We start from the raw sequence: 22,084 nt of genomic DNA on the forward strand, positions 1-22,084 counted from the left end.
TTTATATTTTTTTTTGTTGCTAAGCAAGAAAATAAATATAATTTATAATATAAAATTACAGAAGAGAACTTTACACAGCACTAGAAGAAGAAATTGATCATTTCTAGAATTTCCTAAACAAACAGAATAACCTTTTAAATTCTTCAAACTTCAAGGTGATGAGGTATCGGAATGCCTCTAATATTTTCTTGAAGTTGCTCTTGACTTCATGCTTATTGGAGAGTCCAAATCAGAGCTAGACCTTCCCCTTCTTTTGATTCTCCTAATTAGAAAAGGAATTATTCAAAATAATGGTTCTAGTGACAATAAAAAAAGAAATCATCTAACTAATGATAGAATATAAGTTTTAGAAAAAAGTACTTACATTCCATGCTTTTCAAACAAGCTCTTCAACTTCATCACTATCAATCGCTTGACGAGCAACATGTCGAGCGACATCTGCATCACCTACATTGCCTCCCACTTGTTCGGTACTCTGAGTATCTATGACTGGAACTTGAGTATTTATCAAGCTAGTGATACCACTTCTGTCTGGAAATGACCAATGAACTTTATACTCCAATGGTTCCAGTTTGCAAAGGAATTTCAGCACAAGTCTTGCTCTTTCCTCATGTTGTTTAACGGTGCTCTCAACAAGATGCCTGAATATGGAAAGTGGGAGTTGAGAGAGGAAAAAGTGCAACATGTCCACAAATAGTTGCTCCATGTGTTTGAATAGTGCATCGATTGATGAGTATGTTTGCACTGGCCCTTGTCCGATGATCAGTTCACAGACTTTTTGTATTTCACTAACTGCATAATAACCTTCTTCAATCGGTGCAAAGGAAGTTCTATGACATCTTTCTTTTAAATGTTCAATAAACCCAAGTGCACAAGGTAAGTCCAATTGAGGTTGAGTTTGACACTCAAAACTCCCATCATTAGATTCCTTAGACAAATGTGAATAAAATTTCTCTGCCGATGTTTTAATGAATTTCCTATGGAACCAATGACAGGTATTGTTCTTATTTATCCACAGATTTTTAGCCACTGCAAGGCTACGTTTTTCTTCACTTGTGGAAATCTCTTTCTTTTGAATGAAATAAATGATTTCAAAGGATTCCTCTAATGTACGGATTAGAGTAACACTAAGGGAATTTGGTAATGCAACTGTGGCTATTCGGACAAAGATTACCACTGAAAGACAAGATACTTTATTGGTAAATGGCTCTTCAGATTTAGAAGTTTTGGAAAGAACTTGGATGAGATTATCCATTGGGGAACTCCTTTTATATTTCTCCATCCATCTATCAATGTCTTCCTCACAGTTTCTCTCTATCCAGTCCTTGATATCCATATCGACTCTGCCTTCATCATTTCTTTTTTCACCAAAACAGATTTTGCTAATTTGCTCGGCACACATACAAGGTATCTTGAGCATCAAATATAAGAGTAAAGCCAGTATGGACAGAATGAAGTGCACTCTGAGCAATACCATAAGAACATTCCGCTCAATGGTTTGAAAGAGGATCACGAAACGTATTCTAAAGATTTTGAAGAATGAAATAGTGCGAAGCTTTGACAAAGTTGATGAAACCCAAGTAGAAAAACTGTCGAACTTTGACAATGGTGGTGAAAAATTTAAAAGACCTATTTCTCTATCAGTTTCATTCTCAACTCCGCTGAGTATCAACAACCCTCTAAATATGGGGACTATACTCCCTACTAGAACAGTGAGAATCTGAGTCACAAGCACCATCCACATTGACCATTTATAGTCAGAAATTCCACACAGAAAGTCCACCTTCTTAAGAACAAATGATCGAAGTGCAGCCTGTAATAGAACTAGTGAAGAAAGTGTAGAAAGTATGCATATAGTTAAGCACATTGGAGAATCAATGATGACCAATTCAGGGCTTTGTTTAGAACTAGATTTATAAAATGACTTCAATATATGTATCATACTCTTATTCTCTGAATTTTGAGGATCTCTTGTTTTAAGTTCATCAACGGGGTTAGAAATGGGGAAAGAAATCCTGCCAAAATCTGAAGCAGACCACAACACTGTGAGCAACAGTAGCATAACTGACATGATTATGACGTGTTCTACTATGAACAAGAAGATAACACCAGTGACCATTTGCATACAAATATTCACAACAACAGTTACTACGAAGATGCTCAAGGAAAGCATGTTTGAAAGGCGTTCAGAGTCACTCTGACTTTCAAGTGAAGGAAAGAAAACACACATAGAGACGCATATTAAGACAGTGCCACTAAGCTTGGACGGTTGGTCATGACCAGAAGGCATTGGGGTGGTGAGATCTATTGGGAGTTTTGAAGCAATTGCAAGAAGAGAAAGTGTAAGAGAGTTGAGTGAGAATAATTTACATGGTATCCATGGCTTCCTACGACATAATCCATGAAATACATCATATACCATAAACAGAATACATACAAAAGTACCTGCTGCTATGTATAGGCCAATTATTGGCATTGGGGAAGAATACTTTTGATCATCCAACGTTACATTCAAACAACCTTGTTTCTCCATTTTTCCTTCTTCGGATTGATCTAATCAAGTAAGTTGTGTTATTCTTCTTCTTCTTCTCCTCTATCAGTTCAGACTTGATGGTGAAGAATAGGGATTATGGTAAACAAACAAGTATAATAATCAAGTTGGTTTTTCTTAATATTAATCATGACGCAGCACCTGTGACCAAACTATAATATTGTAGAAACGGCTATTTGAGAGAGAGAGAGATAAGTATTTTTTCTACCTTTTTTTTTTTTTTGAAATTTTAAACCATCTGATGCCAGCTGTAATATAAATATTATGCTGGCGTCCTCACTCCCTACCCATAATTCTTCACCTACCACATAATGGGGAAGACCGAGACTCCGAAGAGTTTTTAAAATCTTTAGTGGACTTTTGATAAAGATTTTGAAAAAAATAAGACTGGAAATAAGAAGATAGTAGGAAAAAATCTATTAAATAATCCCATTTGATCGCCCACCGGCCAACCCTTTGGCTTTATTGCTAGTTATTCTCATATTTTTATTTTTAAAGGGAAAATGGCTATTAAGGCCATATTCATGTTTGTACGGACAAGCAGGGTTCAAGACTTCAAGTTAAGTATGTCCCCTTTGTTTGAAGAGGCTGATTTTGTCACTCGAAAATTTTCACTTGGTCCGTATGTAGCAAGGGCACATAACCATAGATTGTTTTCTGGGGATACACAAGGAAAATGATCTACAGTTTTGTATCCTTTTGCCACATTAACCGAGTACAATCCGAGTGAAAATTGTTTAGTTAAAAAATAATTAGTGTTTTTGAAATCTTATGCTTTGAAAGACTTTTCCTAATTAACTTTGGTCATACTTATTAACTTAAAATATCCAAATATATTATTTTTAATTAATAGATCAAACATTAGCAAGTCGTATTTAATAATCTAAAATATCTAAATGTAGGGAATATTACTTAAAGGACCTTCGCGGAGGGACTCCTTTCTAAATTGTCCCTAAATTTTCGGTAGTAACTAAATAAGACATATAGTAAACTTTTTCTTTCTAAATGGTCCCTGAAGACCATTTTCACCATTTTTGGCATGTGAAATGTTCTTTGTTGTTGATGATATGAAACCTTAGAAATCCCTCTAATAGATCGATCTTACTCTCATTCCCTCAAGTTCCTCTATCCAATCTTCCATACAATAAAATCGACATAAAAGGTGAGTTTTTAGCACGCTTTTTTACTTATTTTCTATGAATATAATAGATCTAGGCCAAAACCCAAGTCAATAAATGGTTTATAAAGGGTTTACGATTCATCGATTACTTTTGTTTGTTGTTTTGATGAAAAAATTGTGTTTGGAACTTAATTAAGAGAATATGCAATGAGTGTTAATCGCTAGATCTGTGAATATGAGGCAAACGTAGGAAGCATGTCATTGGGACCATTGGTATCTTCCAACTCTGATATTAGGCTACCATTGATCTATTACGGTTCTTAGATTAAGAAGAAGAAGAATTAGAAGAGAATGAGAGATTAAGAAGAATAAGAAAAGTTTCTGACATGGGGGGGGGAATAAATTTATGATTATTGCTTATTATAAATAATAAAAACTGCCCCCGTATATATAGAGGGTTAACTTGCAAATTCGGCTACAACAGCAATTTCTAATTTAACTCTAAAACCTACTTAGACTCATACTAAACTCCTAATTAACTTAAAATAAAAACTCTCTTAAATAATACTAAATGGAATTAGAAAACTAATATAACTAGGACAGTAAATAAAGAATAATTAAAGCGTAATATCTCCCCGGTAGTGACATCAATTTGCTCATTGTAATTTTATGGATATACTTATGTTGGCTGTTATTGAGATAAATTTAATGAAAAACTACTTATTTTGGCAAGTAGGGATTGTCCAAAAGGAAGCGAGGTTTTCAAAACTAAAATGAACCAATTTTTGTTTTTGAAAGTTTACAATTAAGGAATAAAATATTGCATTTAAAGATAAGAAAGTTAAAAAAACAATATTCTAAGACACGAAAGTAAATAACAAAAATGAAAACAAGTAAAAACAAAAAGTAAAGTTGTCTAGGGGATTGAATCCACCATGAAACAAATATTAGTTAATTTAACATTTTAGTTTATATCCTTTTACTACTTAGGTTAATATTTTAAGTTCATAATTCCATAAGTTCGGAGTCCAAATCCAAGATTCTCTTCTCTTCTCGAGTTGTAATTCTCAATGATTATTCATCATTTTGAGCATCAATCATAAATGAACTTAACCCAAGCATGAAAAATCACGATGTGCATGGTGAATAAGAAAAATTACTTGAACTTAATTTTAAGCAATAAGAAAGTGGAATCTACTATTCAAGGAATTATCTAAGACATAATTTAAATACTAAGTTAACCGGATACTTGCTCACAATTTCCTCAATTCCTTAGACAGGAAGTGTCTAGTCGGAGGTCATCGTAACTAAAAATAAAATATTAAAAGAAGTAAAAGAGAGAACAGATGGAGAAAGAGGCTTGATCAATTCTTGAATCTTCAATTATAATTCGTGATGACCCTCCTTGCTCTTACAACAAACTTAAATTAAAACTAAAAATGGAAAATAAGAAAAAGGGGGGAAGGAGATGATTTGGCAAAATATAGGTGCTAAGGTGTTTTTGGTATGTTTTTTTGACTTATAATTGAGGGATATTTATAAGATTTGAAGAGGTGAAATGGTAGGGGACAATAGGATATGAGGTGAATAATATTGAGGGCAAGTGAGTTGAGGTGGCAAGGTGAATGGAATGATGATGGGAGAAACTAAGTAAGTTTTAGTCAATGATCTCTTGAAAATTACATAAATCTTAGTCAATGGTCTTTTGAGTTTTGACTTGACCTCGAGCTTAATAGGATTTGGGTTTGAGGTTACATGAGTTATAAGAGTCCAAAGGCCTTTTATAATATTAATATAATAGCCCAAAGATTTTAACTTGGGTAATACAAGCCTTGTTTACTCAATCTAGTCCAACCATGCTACGACTCAATTATTTCATATTTGGTCATATTTTCTATAACGTCCCAGATTTTTAAACATGGATCTCGAAAAAATTCGTAGGCCAACAAATAGGAGAAAATTTGTTACTAAGCACAAAAATAGTTATATTTATAATATACAATTTAAAGTTACGAGGGGCATACCCCTAATAGAGTACAGAAGAAAATTTCGCAAAATACTTAAAAGGAGGAATTAAACAGTTCTAAAATTTCTTAACAAAGAGAATAACCATTTAAATTCTTCAAACTTCAAGGCTAAAATTTTTTTGAAGCTCCCCTTGACTTCATGCTTATCGGAGGCCCTAAATCAGAGTAAGACCTTCCCCTTATTCTGATTCTCCTAATTTGAAAATAAATTATTCAAAACAATGGTTCTAAAGACAAAGTAAAAAAGAAATCATCTAACTAGGGCTAATATATATATATTTAAAAGGTACTTACATTCCATTCTTTTCAAACAAACTCATCAATTTCATCACTGTCAATCGCTTGACTAGCAGCATATGCATCTACATCTACACACATATATATATATATATATTTAAAAGGTACTTACATTCCATTCTTTTAAAACAAGCTCTTCAATTTCATCACTGTCAATCGCTCAACTAGCAGCATGCATATATATATATATATATTTAAAAGGTACTTACATTCCATTCTTTTAAAACAAGCTCTTCAATTTCATCACTGTCAATCACTCAACTAGCAGCATATGCATCTACATCTACATTGCCTTCCACTTGTTTGGTACTCTGAGTGTCTATGATTGGAACTTGAGTATTTATCAAGCTAGTGATACTAGTTTCGTCAGGAAATGACCAATGAACTTTATTCTCCAATGGTTCAAGTTTGTAAAGGAATTTCAGCACAAGTCTTGCTCTTTCTTCACATTCTTGAATGGGACTCTCAACAAGATGCTTGAATATAGCAAGTGGGAGTTGAGAGAGGAAAAAGTGCAACATGTCCACAAATAGTTGCTCCATGTGTACGTATAGGTCGTTGATTGACGAGTATGTTTGCAGTTGCCTTTGTCTGATGATATTGTACGAACTGCAAAATAATCTTCTTCAAACTTAAAAAATGAAGTTTCATCGCATCTTTCTTTTAATTTTTCAATAAGCCCAAGTGCACATCGTAAGTCCAATGGCAGTTGAGGTTGACACTGAGAACTCCCATCAATAGATTCTTTAGACAAATGTGAATAAAATTTCTCCACCGACGGTCCAATGAATTTTTTATGGAACCAATGACATTTATTGCTCCTATTCATCCACGGGTTTTTTTGCCACTACATGACCACTTTTTTCTTCGCTCGTGGAAATCTCTTTGTTTTCAATGAAATAAATGATTTCAAAGTCTTCATCTAATGTACGAATTAGAGAAGAATTAAGGGCATTTGGTAGCACAACTGTGGCTATTCGAATAAAGATTACAACTGAAAGACAAGATACTTTATTAGTAAATGACTCTTCAGATTGAGGAGTTTTGGAAAGAAGTTGGATGAGATTATCGATGGGGAATTCCTTTTATATTTCTCCATCCATCTATATATTTTAAGATTTGAGTTATCCTTGATTGGGTTAAGAATAGGTACATCACCTATGGTTGTTTATAGCTATCAACAACCATGATTGGGTTATCGTGCTTGATGCACTTGTCATTCATATCTTAAAATAATTTATATTTAGGTCATTTTCAATTAGACCTTACCGCTTGTACATTAAATCTAATTGTGGATGTTACAGTTCTTCATTACACATGATCAAAACATCTCAATTGACTTTCCCTCTATTAATGTCATCTATTGGGCCACTAACTTTCTAGTAACACTCGAGATAGGACACATCTAAAAACAAGTTTTTTTTATAACTAAAACTAGAAAAATTACTAGAGTTTCCTTTCTTTACTAGAGTTTCCACTATTGTTTTTTGATGAACTTGAACCTACATAAATTACTATAGCAGTCCCTGGAATCATCCTATTGAATTGCTAATCACATCTCTTTAATATGTTATTCTTTGGAATCTTCAAATGATCCCGACAATCAACATTTAGATATTTCGAACAGATGAACAATTGTATCATGTCCCCTCTCTGAATCATAATTAAACTACAATTCCAGTTCTTTACATATTTATGAGTCAATCCAATGAAGTTAATTTTGCCTTTTAGTTTTAATTTTTATTTTTTTTCCATAGTCTTTTTTTTTTAGTATAATTTTTATTTCTTTGTCTAACCTACTTATCATTTAAAATTTACCTCCACCAACATAAAAGAAGCTCTAAGATGATTGCACACGGCTTTACTATGGATTTGGATAAACCACTTGTCTTCCAGGTTAGATGGACTACTTTTGTCTTCATTTTTTACTTCTTTTGGAATATTTTGTTTGATCCTCTTATGGAAAGTCTTAGGTGTCTTATTACACTTGGCATGCTTTGATGATGGTGATTAAACTTTTTTCATTTCTCATGTTTGTGTATCTTTCCTGTGGGGTTGTCATTCATCTCTAATCTTGGATTGATGTTCAAGATTGTTGGAATCGGCGAAGTCTAAAGGTGTTGAGAACAACAATGAGAAGAAACAACTAAGGAAGGTTAGTGGCTGATGTTCCATCTATCTCTACTCCATTTCTTACCAGTAGAGAAGCTACTCATATTGGCTCATTTTCTGTTAGGTAAATATAATCATATTTGATCTCTCTCTCTCTCTCCTTTTTTTTTTTTTTTTCTTTTTGTCTCATAGGCATAACTCCCTTATTTGTTGTTGTTTCTCACATGGCATAGTTCAGGTAGGGCAATGTAGTTGTTACTTGCCACGTCCTGTATAGTAGTCAGGTTTGATCTAATATAATTTAAACTCAATGGTGTTAGTTTTAGTTTAATTTGTGGTGATGTTGAATTTTCCTTACATTCGTGGCTTCTTATTATGGCTCAGATGGGAGTCTTGTGTGCAGTGCCTATGACAGCTGTGTACGTGAAATGGTAAGTTTTGTTAAAAATGTCTATGGCTGGTATGTTAATATGCCCGAACATTTGTTTATTTTGGTTTGTGAGAACCCATGATCCAGAACCCAGAACCCAACCTTTTAGACATGCATATTAGATGGCTAGTGGCGTTGATGAGTTTACCATGTCTGTCTAGATGTCCAACTGTTTGAATGCTGAGGGAGCCCTTGATTTTTTTCTCAAGGAACAATATTTTTAGTATTGTTGTTGTATCTTATAATCTGATAGGTTTTATTTTAACCTAAATAAATCATGGTTTGATTAAGGGCCATTTGAGTTTGAGAGTCAATGGTACACTAAAGGGGATATCAACTTGAACCTAAAGTATCCTCCCATTATTCAAATATTTTTTCCAATATAAAGTATCACATCTTGCTTTATAGAGCACTCATTTGAACATTACTAATTTAAAATCTTAATTTGGTTATCATTTACTTGTTTTAATTTAATTTTGCTAACATTAATGCTCCTGATTCAAGAGGCCAAATACCATTGCACAATTGTATTCTCATCAGAAGTAGAACTTTGTTTGCCCAACTACGTTTCTCAAGGTGATCTTTATTATCCTTGCCCCATCGTGGTGGTTATACATTTAGTAATTTTGCTAGCACATCCCTCCCCCCCCCCCCCCTTTTTTTATGATTGTCACAGAAAAATTATTGTCTTATTTTGGCATATGGTCATTAGAGAATGTGTCCAAAATGTTCTTTAGCCTTTTGTGACATTATTTGCAATTCATGACTCAAAACTGGCTTTGGTGACAGGGGAGCGGATCCATGAGCTGTAGATAAGGATGATAAAGCTCCTTGACAGCATAAGACCCTAGCATTGGTAGCGGATATAAACATAAAATTTTCTGGGTAGGATCATTGAAAGGGTGAACACAAGAGATGGGTAGTATAAATATGCAAGGTATGATTTTTTATATGCTGGCATACTAAAATTTTTGAATTTTTGGGGTTGATTCCCCATTGCTAGATTTTTTTCATTCATGTAATTTGTTTAGTATGAATAGATTGGAAGATCTATTCTAGTAAGGTGGTGGGTGAGTGTGGGGTGGGTGGAGAAAAGCAGAAAATTATTGAAAACTAGTCTATTTTAGACATAGGTGAAGACAAATAGTATCTTTTTCTAAAAAAATATAAAATCTTAGACATTGTTTTTACAAAACCGATGTCTAAAGTAAACCATGTTTCCTGAAACTTTAGTATGCTACCATGTTTACTAAAACATGTGCATGCAAATTATAAAATTTACAAAACCTTATCTAGTTATGTAAAATGGCAAAAAGAAGGTGATCATGAACTAGAATATTCACCATCACAAATTAGGCAATAAGAATGGCACCTCATGATCCCTCTTAGATGCTCTCCCTGCATTCTCTCTAGTGCTTCAATCCTTATATCCTTCCATTGCATCTACCTTTCTTGCTCTCTCAACATTATTTGTTGATTCAATACCTTGCCTGTTAACTTCTAGATTAAGCTTTCCATAAACTTTTGACATTCTAAAGCGTCTCCATTACATCTCTCAATTTTCAGTTCTAGTTGGTTTTTTTCGTCGCACACTAAATCTAGTTGCAATTGCAGAGTCATTGTTGCAAAATTCTTGGGATAAGGCTTTGTGACGATTATTACTATAGGTAATTGATAGTGTCTTACATTCAATCCATGATTTATATTTTTGTGGGACGAAATGCACAACACTTTATGTCTTCCATACTATGGGCTGGTTTGACAGCTGGTGTAATGGCAGTAGTGGAAGCTAATGGGAGGCAGTTCTGCTCCAGACCTCGCCTGTGTGGTCTTCTGTAAATCGTCTACAGTTTTGATTCAGAATTGAGCTTATGGGTCTAAGCCCTACTCCAAATTAGAATGTAATAGACAAAAATATAAGATTTTTGCCTGTAGAAAATGTAAGGATATGCTTGGAACATTTTTGCGCCAGAAAACAATGATTGTTATTATTATTATAATTTATTTATTTTTGGTTTTTTGTGTTTTTTTTTTTTTTTTGTTGTTGAAAGAAATGGTTTTAATAATATTGTCTTCTGGCACAAGAATGACGATCCAAAATAAATGCAAGATTTAATTTGTGGTTGAATATCCCTCCCTGAGGCATGAAACCTTGTAATCTGAATGAAATACTATTTGGAGCAGCAGCTTCTCCATTAGCACCAACTTGTAATATGTTCTACTTTGTTGACTTCATAAGACCACTTGCAATATTTTTTTTTTCAAAGCTCCAGAAAATAATTATCAAGGATTCGATAGGGCTGCAAGTCGAACCTCTTCTACGTTCCAAATTTTTTTTACTCGAATGATGTGAGATTAAGTTAGTTGACTATTTTGTTTTCTTATACAGGTAAAGGCAGTCTATGTGAAGAATTTACCAGAAAAAATTACTCAGGATACGTTAAGAGAATTATTCGAACATCATGGAGAGATAACAAAAGTGGTGTTGCCACCTACAAAGTCTGGACAGGAAAAGAGCAGATTTGGTTTTGTGCTCTTTGCCGAGAGGTGTAGTGCCATGAAAGCACTCAAAAACACTGAGAAATATAAAGTAGATGGTGATTATTATTTAATGGATCTTACATTGTTTTTTTTTTTCTATTTTTTAAGTGACTGATAGATGAAGTTGGTTGGGTTTTATTCTCATTGACAGGGCAACTTCTCGAGTGTTCTCTTGCAAAGCCACAAGCCGACCAGAAATCTGATGGAGGACTCAATTCGCACAAGCCTTCTTTGCTTCCAAGCTATTCACCTCGAATGGGGTATGGGTTGGCAGGTGGTGCCCATGGTGGTATGGGTGCAGGGTATGGTGGTGCAAGCTTTGCTCAGGTGATTTTTTTTAGCTCATTAACAAAAGTTGTAGCATAGTTTCTGTTTGAATGTAAATAAATAGTAACTTGTGATTCCACTTGGGACACCGCCAAGTGGAGTACTATTATGTGTTTTTTACACTTCTGATCTTGAATTATGTTTATTTGTAGCCACTGATATATGGCAGGGGGCCCACTCTTACTGGCATGGCGATGATGCCAATGCTTTTGCCTGATGGACGGATCGGATGTCCTATAAGCACGTAGATTTTCACTTTATTTTTGCATGTCTATTTATACAATTTATTACGTCTTATGCCTTTGCCTCACTCACTCCACATGAGAGAAATGTCTATAACCCAAGGGATTGATAGCGTAAACTCGTTTTTTGATGGGTATGTGAATGCATCTACCATCATACAGGTATTGGTTAAGCAATGGATGAAGGGGTAAAATCTGTACATGTTTATAATGTGGCAATGGATGCTCTAAAAGAGGCTGTGAAGAAGGTCACAGCTGCAAAGAAGCAATCAACAAGTGCATATCAGTGAAGGAAATCAATTGGGCCACTGAATCTATTTTCTCCTCTTATTTAAATTTTCGAGATTTTGTTCTTCAGTTATCTCTTTTTTTTTTTCTTTGATTTAATGTAAAGTTGCGTCTATTTCAATTTCAAAATATTAATTCATGAATATTGATTCAGTTTTCTCTTCTTTGTTCTTTAATAATATGGATGCCCATCATATTCTTGTTCTATGATTTTTCTTTTGTTTTTTATTTTTTTGATTTTTATTATTATTATTTCGTTCATTGTGATTGGTGAATTAGATTGTTTGTTAAAGTTCAAATTCAACGGTCATACTCTATGGATTTATTTTTTTTGTTTTTTTAAGCCCATTCTCTAATAATTTGATGGTCCAGGGCCGTCAAAAAAAAAAATTCTACAAGAGAATATTTGACGGGCATATTTGATGGGAGGGTTTGTCAAAAAATTTCAAAATTTGACAGGCTAAGACCGTCAAATATGGGCTTTTTTCACATAGTGAGAGCATGTTTGAAAGGTGTTCAGAGTCACTCTGAGTTCCAAGTGAAGGGAAGAAAAAACTCATAGAGACACATATTAAGACAGTGCCACTAATTTTGGACAGTTGGTCTTGAACAGAAGGCATTGATGTGGTCAGATCTACTGGGAGTTTTGAAGAAATTGCAAGAATAGAGAGTGTAAGGGAGTTGAGCGAGAAAAATCTACATGGTATCCATGGTTTCCTACGAAATATATCACAAACCATACATAGAAGACATACAAAAGTACCTACCGCTATGTATAGGCCAATTATTGGCATTGGAGAAGAATAATTTTGATCATTCCCCACTACATTCAAACAATTTTGGTTCTCCATTTTTCCTTCTTTGGATTGACCAAATCAAGTTGTGTCATTCTTCTTCGTCTCGATCCTTCTCATATAACTTTGCTTTCCACACGATGAAGCTTACAGCACAGTTTTGTTGTTGATTCCTTCGATGTAGATCCACAAAATTGGATTTTCTTAATATTAATCTTGAGGGCAATACCTGTGACCAGAGAAGTAATTGTTTTTTTCAAATTTAAAACTACCTGATGCCAACTGTTATAGAAAATATTATGCTAGCGTCCTCACTCTAAGAAGAGTTTTTTATCCCAACCAGCCAACCCTTTGGCTTTATCGCAAGCTATACTCATATTTTTGTTTTTAGAGTAGAGATCCGGTGTTCCGTGCCTAACCAAGGTCAGATGGCACCCCATTTTATGCCATGTGGCATTTTTGAGACTCACTGACCATATGGATATGTGATCCATCCTTAGTGAACCTATGTACCAAAAATCATTGTGTTTGATAACTTGTATCCACTAGATCTAAGCTCTTGAAAAAGAGTTTAAATCCAACAATTAAAAATCATTTTTAAGACAATGCTAAAATCAATGGATGTGCAACACCAATCTAACTGATATTTTGTGTGTAGATTCATCAAAGGATGTACCACATATCCATACGATCAGTGGGTCCCCAAAAATGCTACGTGGCATAAAATGGGGTGCCACTTGAGCTTTATTGGGAATGGACACTGCTTTGAACCCCCACTCTTGTTTTTAATGGGAAAATGGCTTTTAAGGCCATATCTATGTTTCTAGGCTCCGGTCGTAAAGTACGTACCATTCAAGACCTTTTGCTTGAAACGTTATCCTATGAAAGACTTTTTCCTAATTAACTTTATCATACTTATTAGCAAAAAGTACACACAATATCTATTTTAATTAATAGATCTAAAATTAGTAAGTAGTATTCAATAACCTAAAATATCTAAATGTATCTTGAAAACACAGAAGAGACGTGTTTTCCATTGCAATAGAAGTAGACAAAATTCAGAAATTATGTCCATGGTGTTTGGCACCAATCTCTCAGCAAAATCTAAATAGTTATGAATGTTGCTCCTTTTTTTTTCTTCTTACAATTGTTCACCCATTTATGTTTTTTTTTTTTTTTTTTTTTTTCTGCTAACCGAGTGTCTGGGCCAGCTTGCACAAAGTAGTTTGACCACTATAGTGTTTTGAGGATACATTTAGATAGTAAGGCAAGGATACATTTGTTAATCGGTAGATACCCGAGAATTGAAGAAATTGATGATTGATCGAGGTTTGTATTGAAAACAATGTCCTTAAGACAATTTTTTTCCTGCAATTTGGTACTAACGGATCTATGAACAATTGTCTTCTAAGATACAATGATCACGCGTGCAGAGGCAACATATCAATCTACACGTTTAGCAAACCGAACGCTAAGTTTGTATTATTAAGGAATGCAAATGAGAAATTTAGAATGCAAGTTAAAACATAAAGAAAAGTTTTTTGAATGAAATAACCAAGGTCAAAATGACCTATTTATAGAAAAGAAGAGACATGGTGTCTCTTGAAAAGATAAGGTTTCTAAGAGACATGATATCTCTTTAAAAAAGAAATGTGTCTCTTAAAAGACAACCTAAAATCTAAAAGAGGTGTCTTCTTGAAGACAGCCTTTCTAGATGAACATGCACCCATGGAAAACGTGATAGGAATCAAGGGGTGCCTTTTTAAAAGAAAATCCGAATTAAGCCCAAGCCCAACACTTAAATGGGCAAAAGGGCCTGTCGTGTACACCCATGTAAAGCCAAATTGTCAAAATTTGCACCCCTTACGTGCGCACACGCATTAAGGATTTTTTGGACCAATGACTTAAATCTTTCTTAAGCCTATGGGCCCCTTGCACGTGCGTGGGCTTACTTAAATCTCTCTCTCATATTCACTTAAGTGTTACGAGAAGTTCTATATAAGAAATACACAAATTTCTTATTCCCATCAGATGTAGGACTAAAGAGTTTCACTAACAAACTCAATAGTTCTACAAACCATATATAACAAACCATGGCTAGTAGGGGTTGTTTGGAGTCGATTTCTCATTCACCTAAAAAGAATTGTTCATAAATAAATAAATGAAATTATTCTCTTCAAAGAGAAGAATAAGTTCCCAAGTGGTCCCACCTCAAACAAAGTGTGGGCCCCACTTCCAACATAACACAAAATGACCCACTTGATCACAAAAATCAGCAGATTTTTTCAACAATCCTCACATGAATGAAAATGACGACAACTAAATGATGATAAAATAAAATAAAACAAAGAGAGTACAAATAGGAAATAAGCTACATTGGGATAGGTAGCTTGTGATTTTGAACCTTAAAGTAAAAGCTATAGGATTTATTAACTAAACAATGAACACGATATCTTGAACTATTCAACCTTAAGTGTAAATCAAGACAATAGAATTCACATAGTTTCTTTCCCTACATAGTCGGTTCTCATGGTTGTGTTTATTTTGGCCTTGAACAATCTTGGATTTATGAGTACTATAGAGAATTTTAGCTATAAATTCTCATGGAAGTAGTCTAACTTCACACTTCACATAGGTGATTCCTATTAAGATTACCCTGTTGTACCCTACTTGTGAATCAAGTTATAAACATCATTAAAAACAAAGCTTACCCTAAAAACTGTTATAGGCAACACCGTTATATCATAGGAGTGGGTAGAAGGGTTTATCTACTTAGTACTATTGGTGAGTCACACACAATAGTTATCCTGTTGAACCTAGATCTTAAGATTTCTAGTCAATTAAGTTGGGTTGCCATTATGATGACCTTTTTGTGTAGGCTTTAATCCCATTCCCCTCGATGTGCAGTATATTTGTTCTCTTGTTAAACCTTTAGTGAGCGGATCTGCGAGGTTGTCCTTAGACTTTATATAATCAATAAAAATAACTCCATTTAAGAGTAGCTACTTAATAGTATTGTGTCTACGACGAATATGTTAAGACTTATCATTATACTTATTATTTTGTGTCATTGCTATCGCTGCTTGATTATCACAATGTACACAAATGGCGGGCACGGGGTTTTGACCATAATGGAATATCCTCTAAAAAATGTCAAAGTCACTCAGCATTTTCTCCCACTTTATCCAATACTATAAATTCTGATTTCATCGTGGCTCGGGCTATACATGTCTATTTAGAAGATTTCCAAGAAACAACTGCACTTCTAAAATCTGATATCCAACTAGCATCATACATAGTCCAGAGTAAATTTTAAGTATCTTAAAACTCTGACTAATGCCTTCTAATGATCTGATCTTGGATTACTTGTATATCTACTCAGTTTGTTAACTGAGTAAGCAATGTTTGGCCTTGTGCAGTTCATGAGAAACATTAAATTGCCAATTATATGAGAGTACTCAAATTGAGAGATACTCTATAGACATCTCATTTTTGCACTCTCCTGATTAACCAATTTGTCAACTCGATTACGACAGTTCTCGATGATGGAGAAATATTTTAAATTTGTTTATTTGTTACTAGATGTGTTTCCTAAGCTTAGATAAGATATTTATGCAAATAAACTTTAGAAACAACATTATACTAGGAAAATATGACCAAAATCATAAAAATCATCATATTGAGAAAAAAAAATTTACAAGAAAAATCATCAAAAAATGATCAAATAATCAAAATACCCTTGACACCAAAACATCCCTAGAGGCTACCTTACGCTTAGGAAAACCCTTTCAAACAAAAAAAGCAATAAACTAAAATCAAATAAATTATTTCATCAATTTTCATAAAATATGATAAAAATACCAAAATGTCCATCATAGGGTCCACGATCAAAAACCCATAAGTTTCACAAACTAATATTCTCATTGAATTCCTTACAAAAAATTGATTCTAAAATATTTCAAAATGTCAAAAAAGACATCCCGACTCAAAAGTCGTCTTTGAGGGTAAAACAATAAATTTTCAAACTTAAAATTCGAAAATCGAAAATTAATAATTAAAATATTAATTAACATAAAGTAAAATTTTAATAAATTCAATTAATTAAGTCCATGGGTCAAATTTTAAGTGATGGCCTATTTATTCAAGTGAGGTCCACCTAGAATTTAATAAAGAACCCTCCATTGGGGGTCCCAAAGAATTCATAATAGTTTAATAAATAACCCTCTATTGGGGGATTCTCCAAATTTTAAAAATTCTCATTTTACGTAAGTCAAAAAATAAAACATAACTAAAAACTAATTAAAATCTTATCTAAACAATTTAACATATTAGTTAGAGATAAACCTTATATCTAAGAAACCTAATCAAACCATAATCTTATCAACAAAACACTTTAAAAAGGAGGCTCCACCACCAAATTTTTCATGTTAAGAGAAAACCAAGGTCAAAAACATTCCAAAACCTTCCCTATTAATGATTCCGGAACGATTCCAGATTTAAAATTTTGGAAATTTTTTAATTTATAAATTAATGCAATGCCCCTTCAATTGCAATAATAAATTTCAGCAAAATAGTGACCAAAACCTTCGCTCTTATACACCTTCAAAATAAATAAATAAATAAAAAATGAATAGAAAGAAAATGGATGAATGATTACAAATTCAAACTAGTTCACCTTTGTTACACACGTTGGGGGATTATTTATCAGATAAGCTTTTTGGGAGACAAATGATTGGTTTGACTAATAGAAGGAAAAAAAAAAAAAAGAATTCGTATGACTAATAGAAGTTTGATTGCCTCCAACAAGTTTCAGATCATATATCAATTGATTGGATTTGAATTATGCATTTGATAAATTCACTCTCAGATTGGTTGAAACTTCTTTGGACTTATTTTGCAAGTTCTCATACCTTGAATCTCTTTTGACTCTACTCTAGGTCTGCATCACCTTTAATTGTAGTAGTAGCCAATTCTAAATCTTCATCTTCCTACAAAAAAGAGAACACATTATATGAAAAATCAACATTTCAAAAGAAATAGAAAAAGTTTCTACTTCATAACATAGAAATCGAACTTCCAGATTTTCTTTCTATTTTTTCGACTGAACCAAATAGTGAAATCCCCAAACCCCGAAGTTGTACCTTTTTTGCCCCTTAATCCTACAATTTTTGCCTGGCTAAAAGTTATCCAACCATGAACCTTGATTCTAGACCATATTTTTCATAAATGAGACCAAATAGTATGAGCAAACGAGCAATGGATGAGAACATTATTGGTGTATTCATGGCATATTTACACGACAAGAAACAATCTTATTTGATTTGATAGAACAAAGATAAAAAGAGTTGAGCAAGATAGGAAAAAGGTATGGCTCTTTGCTAACATTTTGAAGAAACGAAAGATGCAACTAGATGAAACTCTTTAACTATCAAGGAAAAAAGAAAACTAGATGGAAATCTCAAGATTGTTAAGCTTAGGTTATATTGGCTGCAGAAGAAACATCAATACAAGAAGATTTACTATTGGTTCCCCTTTTGGTAAACCTAGAACTACAAGTTGGATATATGGGTCCAAATCAATGAATATATATTTAGACAAATATACACAACAATGTATTTATGAAAGAACAGCAGATAAATCCTTACTCACATTTTTAAAAAAAATTTCCCTTCCAGTGCGATTTTGAAATATTTAAAAGGAAAAAATCAATGAAGTGAGTAATCCCAGTATGAGCGTGGTGTTGTAACTAACTCCAAATTTGTTTCACGAGATCTATGCTTTTGTTTATTTTTCTTTCAAGAAATTGGTGATGTTGATTAAGCATTAATTAATTGACTATTAACACATCCACATCAACTCAATGTGAAACACAATGTATTGCACAATCACTTGCCTCAAGTCGAGACAAAAAATAGAAGGAAAAAAAGGGAAATTTCCCAAATAATTATAGGCATTTTTGTTTTTGTTTTTTTTTTTCTAATAGTGTTACAAGTTTGACAAAAATATGACATAGTGTTGACACTTTGAGAATTATTTGTTAGAGTATGTGGTAGGTCTGTCAACACATGTAACACTTTCGATATTTTTGAAAACTACGATAATTATTTGGGTAATTTCCCAAAAAAAAAAAAAAAAAAAAAAGAAAGAAAGAGAAAAAGAAAAGAATTAGGATAAACTAACTCGAAAAAAGATACTTAAATGTATGGTGGCAATGATCCAGATTTGTCTTGGTCTCCAACCTGTCTCAATCCAAAAAAAAAAAAAATAGAATTCAGATTTAATTTGGACTTTTGGTTTTTTTCAGATCGGATTCGAATCAATTCCAATCCAATCCATTAAAAATAGATCTGATCATTTTTCTAAAAGATAACCTCTTTTAATTTTAACATCTCATCTCCTTCTCTTAAATCAATCAGAGCATCCTCCTCAACACCCATGTCTTCAACCTATTCTTCTACAAGTATGCTCCCATGCTTCTCTCTTTTGTAGTCTCAATCTCTCTTTGGTTTCCTTTTAAGGGTGAAGTTAGAGATGAAGAGGAAGAAATGGTTTTCCCATTACGTGTAAATTGGAAAATTCGACATAAAAAATTGACGGGCCAAGGCCTACGAAATTTAAAAACTGAATTTTGATGATCTAGGATCGTCTAGAGCTGTCGAATTTCTCTTATCCTTCATTAATTTGATAGATTCGACTTGTTGAAAAAAGAATTGACAATGAAAAATTCGACCTCTTGGTCTGTCAAATTTGGGTTTTTTTCATATTGTGTCTTCGACATTGAGAGAAGATGTAGTGAAAGGGCATTGTTGCTGATGAAACCCTTATGTTAATCATTAGATCTGTGAATATGGGATATGCAGGGGAAACACGTCATTGTGATCATTGGTATCTTCCAACTCTGATCTAAGGCTACCAATGATCTCTTCTTCACTTTGGTACCATTGTCAGTTCTCTCTAGGGTTCTCCCAAACCCTAGGTATCTCTCCCCGAAACTAGATTTCACAATTGGATCAAATTGATCTAGGATTGAGAAAAAGCTTGATTAGATTGAATTCGTTTCAAAAAGTTATTAATCCGATTGGATCAAAATGGATTTGGATCATAAGACAAAGGTTTCTATCAGTAAAAGATAGATACTGATCTGATACCAAATGGATTAATTATCAGCCCTACTCAAATATACTCAACTAATGTGGAAAGTATACAGAACCATGGTTTTTTCCTTATGTATCTCAAAGAAAAACTTTATGGTTCTATGTACATGCCATGTTAGTTGAGTATGTTTGAGTAATTTATTTTTTTGAGTCAAGTTATCACAACTCAAAAAAAAAAAAAAAAACGTTCCTTTCTATACTCTCTCCTCACCTTTCTCTTATGGCACAAAACTAGTCGGGTTTGGGGCGGATCTAAGTATAGTCATATTCAAATCCAATTTTTTATTCGGATCCAGATCTGTCTCCAACTCACATTAAGTTAGCTAAAACCATATCCGAACCATTTTACTTTTACTAAATCTAGATCCGACCGAATTACTTGATTTTGGTCGGTCGGGTCAAATAATTTTGGTTCATTCAACACTTTTTCGTTATGTTTCTCTTCTAATTGGTATACCATGTTAGGAAATTGTTTTAATAAATTTTTTTTTTTTTTGTGAAGTTCTATTTCCAAAATTAGTCGAGTTTAGTCATTCTTGGTTCAAGAATTCTCTCAAGCTCAAAGTCAGAGAACAATACAAAGATTGAAGACAATTCGATTCCATGTTAGGATGGTAAGTGACTTAGAGAATTATTAGAACCTTAGGTGATTAGAAGTTTCATAAAACAAGAGTCCATAGTTCTTGTACAGGTCGATTTTGTGATAACTCAACCTCGATCATGATTTCATCATTAAATCCATAAAATAATAGAAAAGAGAGAACACAAGGGTTTATATGGTTTGACAATTGTGACTATGTCCATGGGCTCGAGGAGCCATTCTACTATAAATCTCAAGGTTATATGAAGTCCTCTGCTCGGTCTACCCTCCTTCCTCCTCCTTTTTTCCTTGATTTTTTCCCTCCTCATTTTAAATAGAAAAATCTTTAAAAAAATCTTAATCTTACTTAAATTATAATTGACCCTATTACCCCTTATCCAAATTAGTAATTACATAAAAGACAAAGAATCTACTTAAATTGGGATTCTCCCATAATAAGATAAAGTAATCTTCAAAGGATGTCATGTGTCTACCTCATGATACGTGTGGATGGTACGAATGAACTGTCTATATGGGAAATGATTTTATCCCTCCACAATTTTCATGGTTTTAAAACTCGTTTTGACATCTCGTCCGTGAACGAGACCGAGTCGTCTCGGATGAACTTTCCGATACGTTTGAGACATCTTGGTTAACAATGAGAAAAATGAACGTGGGTTTTAAATCTCGTCTGATACATTGATTTGTGGGTCCATCTCGTTGCTAGAAGATACCGAGATGACTTGGATGATAAATCTCGAAATCAGAAGAGTTTTGAATCCGTGATAGTTCTTGATTTTTTTTTATAGAAAGAAAACAAAAATTGATTTTCAAGTTCTTATTGTATACCAATCAATCAACCATAGCAGTCTGATCAATCAATATTGGCTAAAAATAGATCGATCAATTGGATAGAGCTATAAATCAATCTATTGACCCTTCCTTTCAATCAATCAATTGTATTTGTTTTGTTCACGTGAAAAACTTTAATTTTGAAAAAAAAATCAATTGTATAAGAGCTAAGTTAACTTCTTTGGTTTAACAACCTAAGTGGTGATTCTGCTCAAAATTGAGTAACTATGTAATCTCATGAAGGTGGCACTATTTTGCGATCCCCATTATTATATCTCTATGTGTAATATTTCTAGACAAACTTGGGATGTTCTTGTGGTGACATATAAAGAAACTACCACTGTTAAAAATTTTAAATTTCAAGTGTTAATTACTAGGTTTGAAATAATTAGGATGCATGACAATGAGACTCTTTTTGAATTCTATGCCAAATTCAAACACATTTCAATTCTAGTCACAACCGAGGATAAGTCATTCTAGAGTCCAAAGTGGTCAAGAAAGTTATGTGATATCTTCCTGAAAGATTTCTTCCAAAAGTCACAACTATAAACGATAGCAAGAATATCAACTCTCTAATATTATATGAGCTTGTTGGCTCTCTATTGACATTTGAATGAAATCTTCATGCCTCCAAGAACACAAAAAGTATTACTTTTTAAAGTTTAACAACTGAGTTTTAAGAGTCAGATGAGGATGACTCTATCGATGACTAAGAATTAGCTTATTTGAGCAAATATTTTAAAACAATCCTCATGTCAAGAATGGGAAG

The 22,084-nt window shown here is 33.4% G+C and overlaps 2 protein-coding genes and 1 long non-coding RNA gene across 3 annotated transcripts; 2 read left to right on the plus strand and 1 right to left on the minus strand.

Moving 5' to 3' along the window:
• Positions 1 to 21: 21 nt before the first annotated feature.
• LOC147382348 (uncharacterized) lies at positions 22 to 2,538 on the minus strand. Its single transcript, XM_086429435.1, has 2 exons — positions 365 to 2,538; positions 22 to 262 (listed from the first exon to the last, which is right to left on the minus strand). The coding sequence occupies exon 1, from the start codon at positions 2,531 to 2,533 to the stop codon at positions 377 to 379; it is 2,157 nt and encodes a 718-aa protein (XP_086285561.1). The 5' UTR covers positions 2,534 to 2,538; the 3' UTR covers positions 22 to 262; positions 365 to 376.
• A 4,662-nt stretch (positions 2,539 to 7,200) lies between these two features.
• LOC147382349 (uncharacterized) lies at positions 7,201 to 8,669 on the plus strand. Its single transcript, XR_015173219.1, has 3 exons — positions 7,201 to 7,891; positions 8,087 to 8,231; positions 8,492 to 8,669. It is a non-coding gene; the product is annotated as an uncharacterized LOC147382349 (long non-coding RNA).
• A 2,254-nt stretch (positions 8,670 to 10,923) lies between these two features.
• Positions 10,924 to 11,982, plus strand: LOC147382350 (heterogeneous nuclear ribonucleoprotein Q-like). The gene is made up of 3 exons (XM_086427121.1): positions 10,924 to 11,134; positions 11,230 to 11,405; positions 11,558 to 11,982. Exons 1-3 carry the CDS (start codon positions 11,095 to 11,097, stop codon positions 11,651 to 11,653), a joined length of 312 nt encoding a protein of 103 aa, XP_086283247.1. The 5' UTR covers positions 10,924 to 11,094; the 3' UTR covers positions 11,654 to 11,982.
• The last annotated feature ends 10,102 nt before the right edge of the window (positions 11,983 to 22,084 follow it).

The sequence above is a fragment of the Akebia trifoliata genome, chromosome 16, assembly GCF_017979445.1.
Source record: "Akebia trifoliata isolate Shusen 1 chromosome 16, ASM1797944v1, whole genome shotgun sequence".
NCBI classification, from domain to species: domain Eukaryota; kingdom Viridiplantae; phylum Streptophyta; class Magnoliopsida; order Ranunculales; family Lardizabalaceae; genus Akebia; species Akebia trifoliata.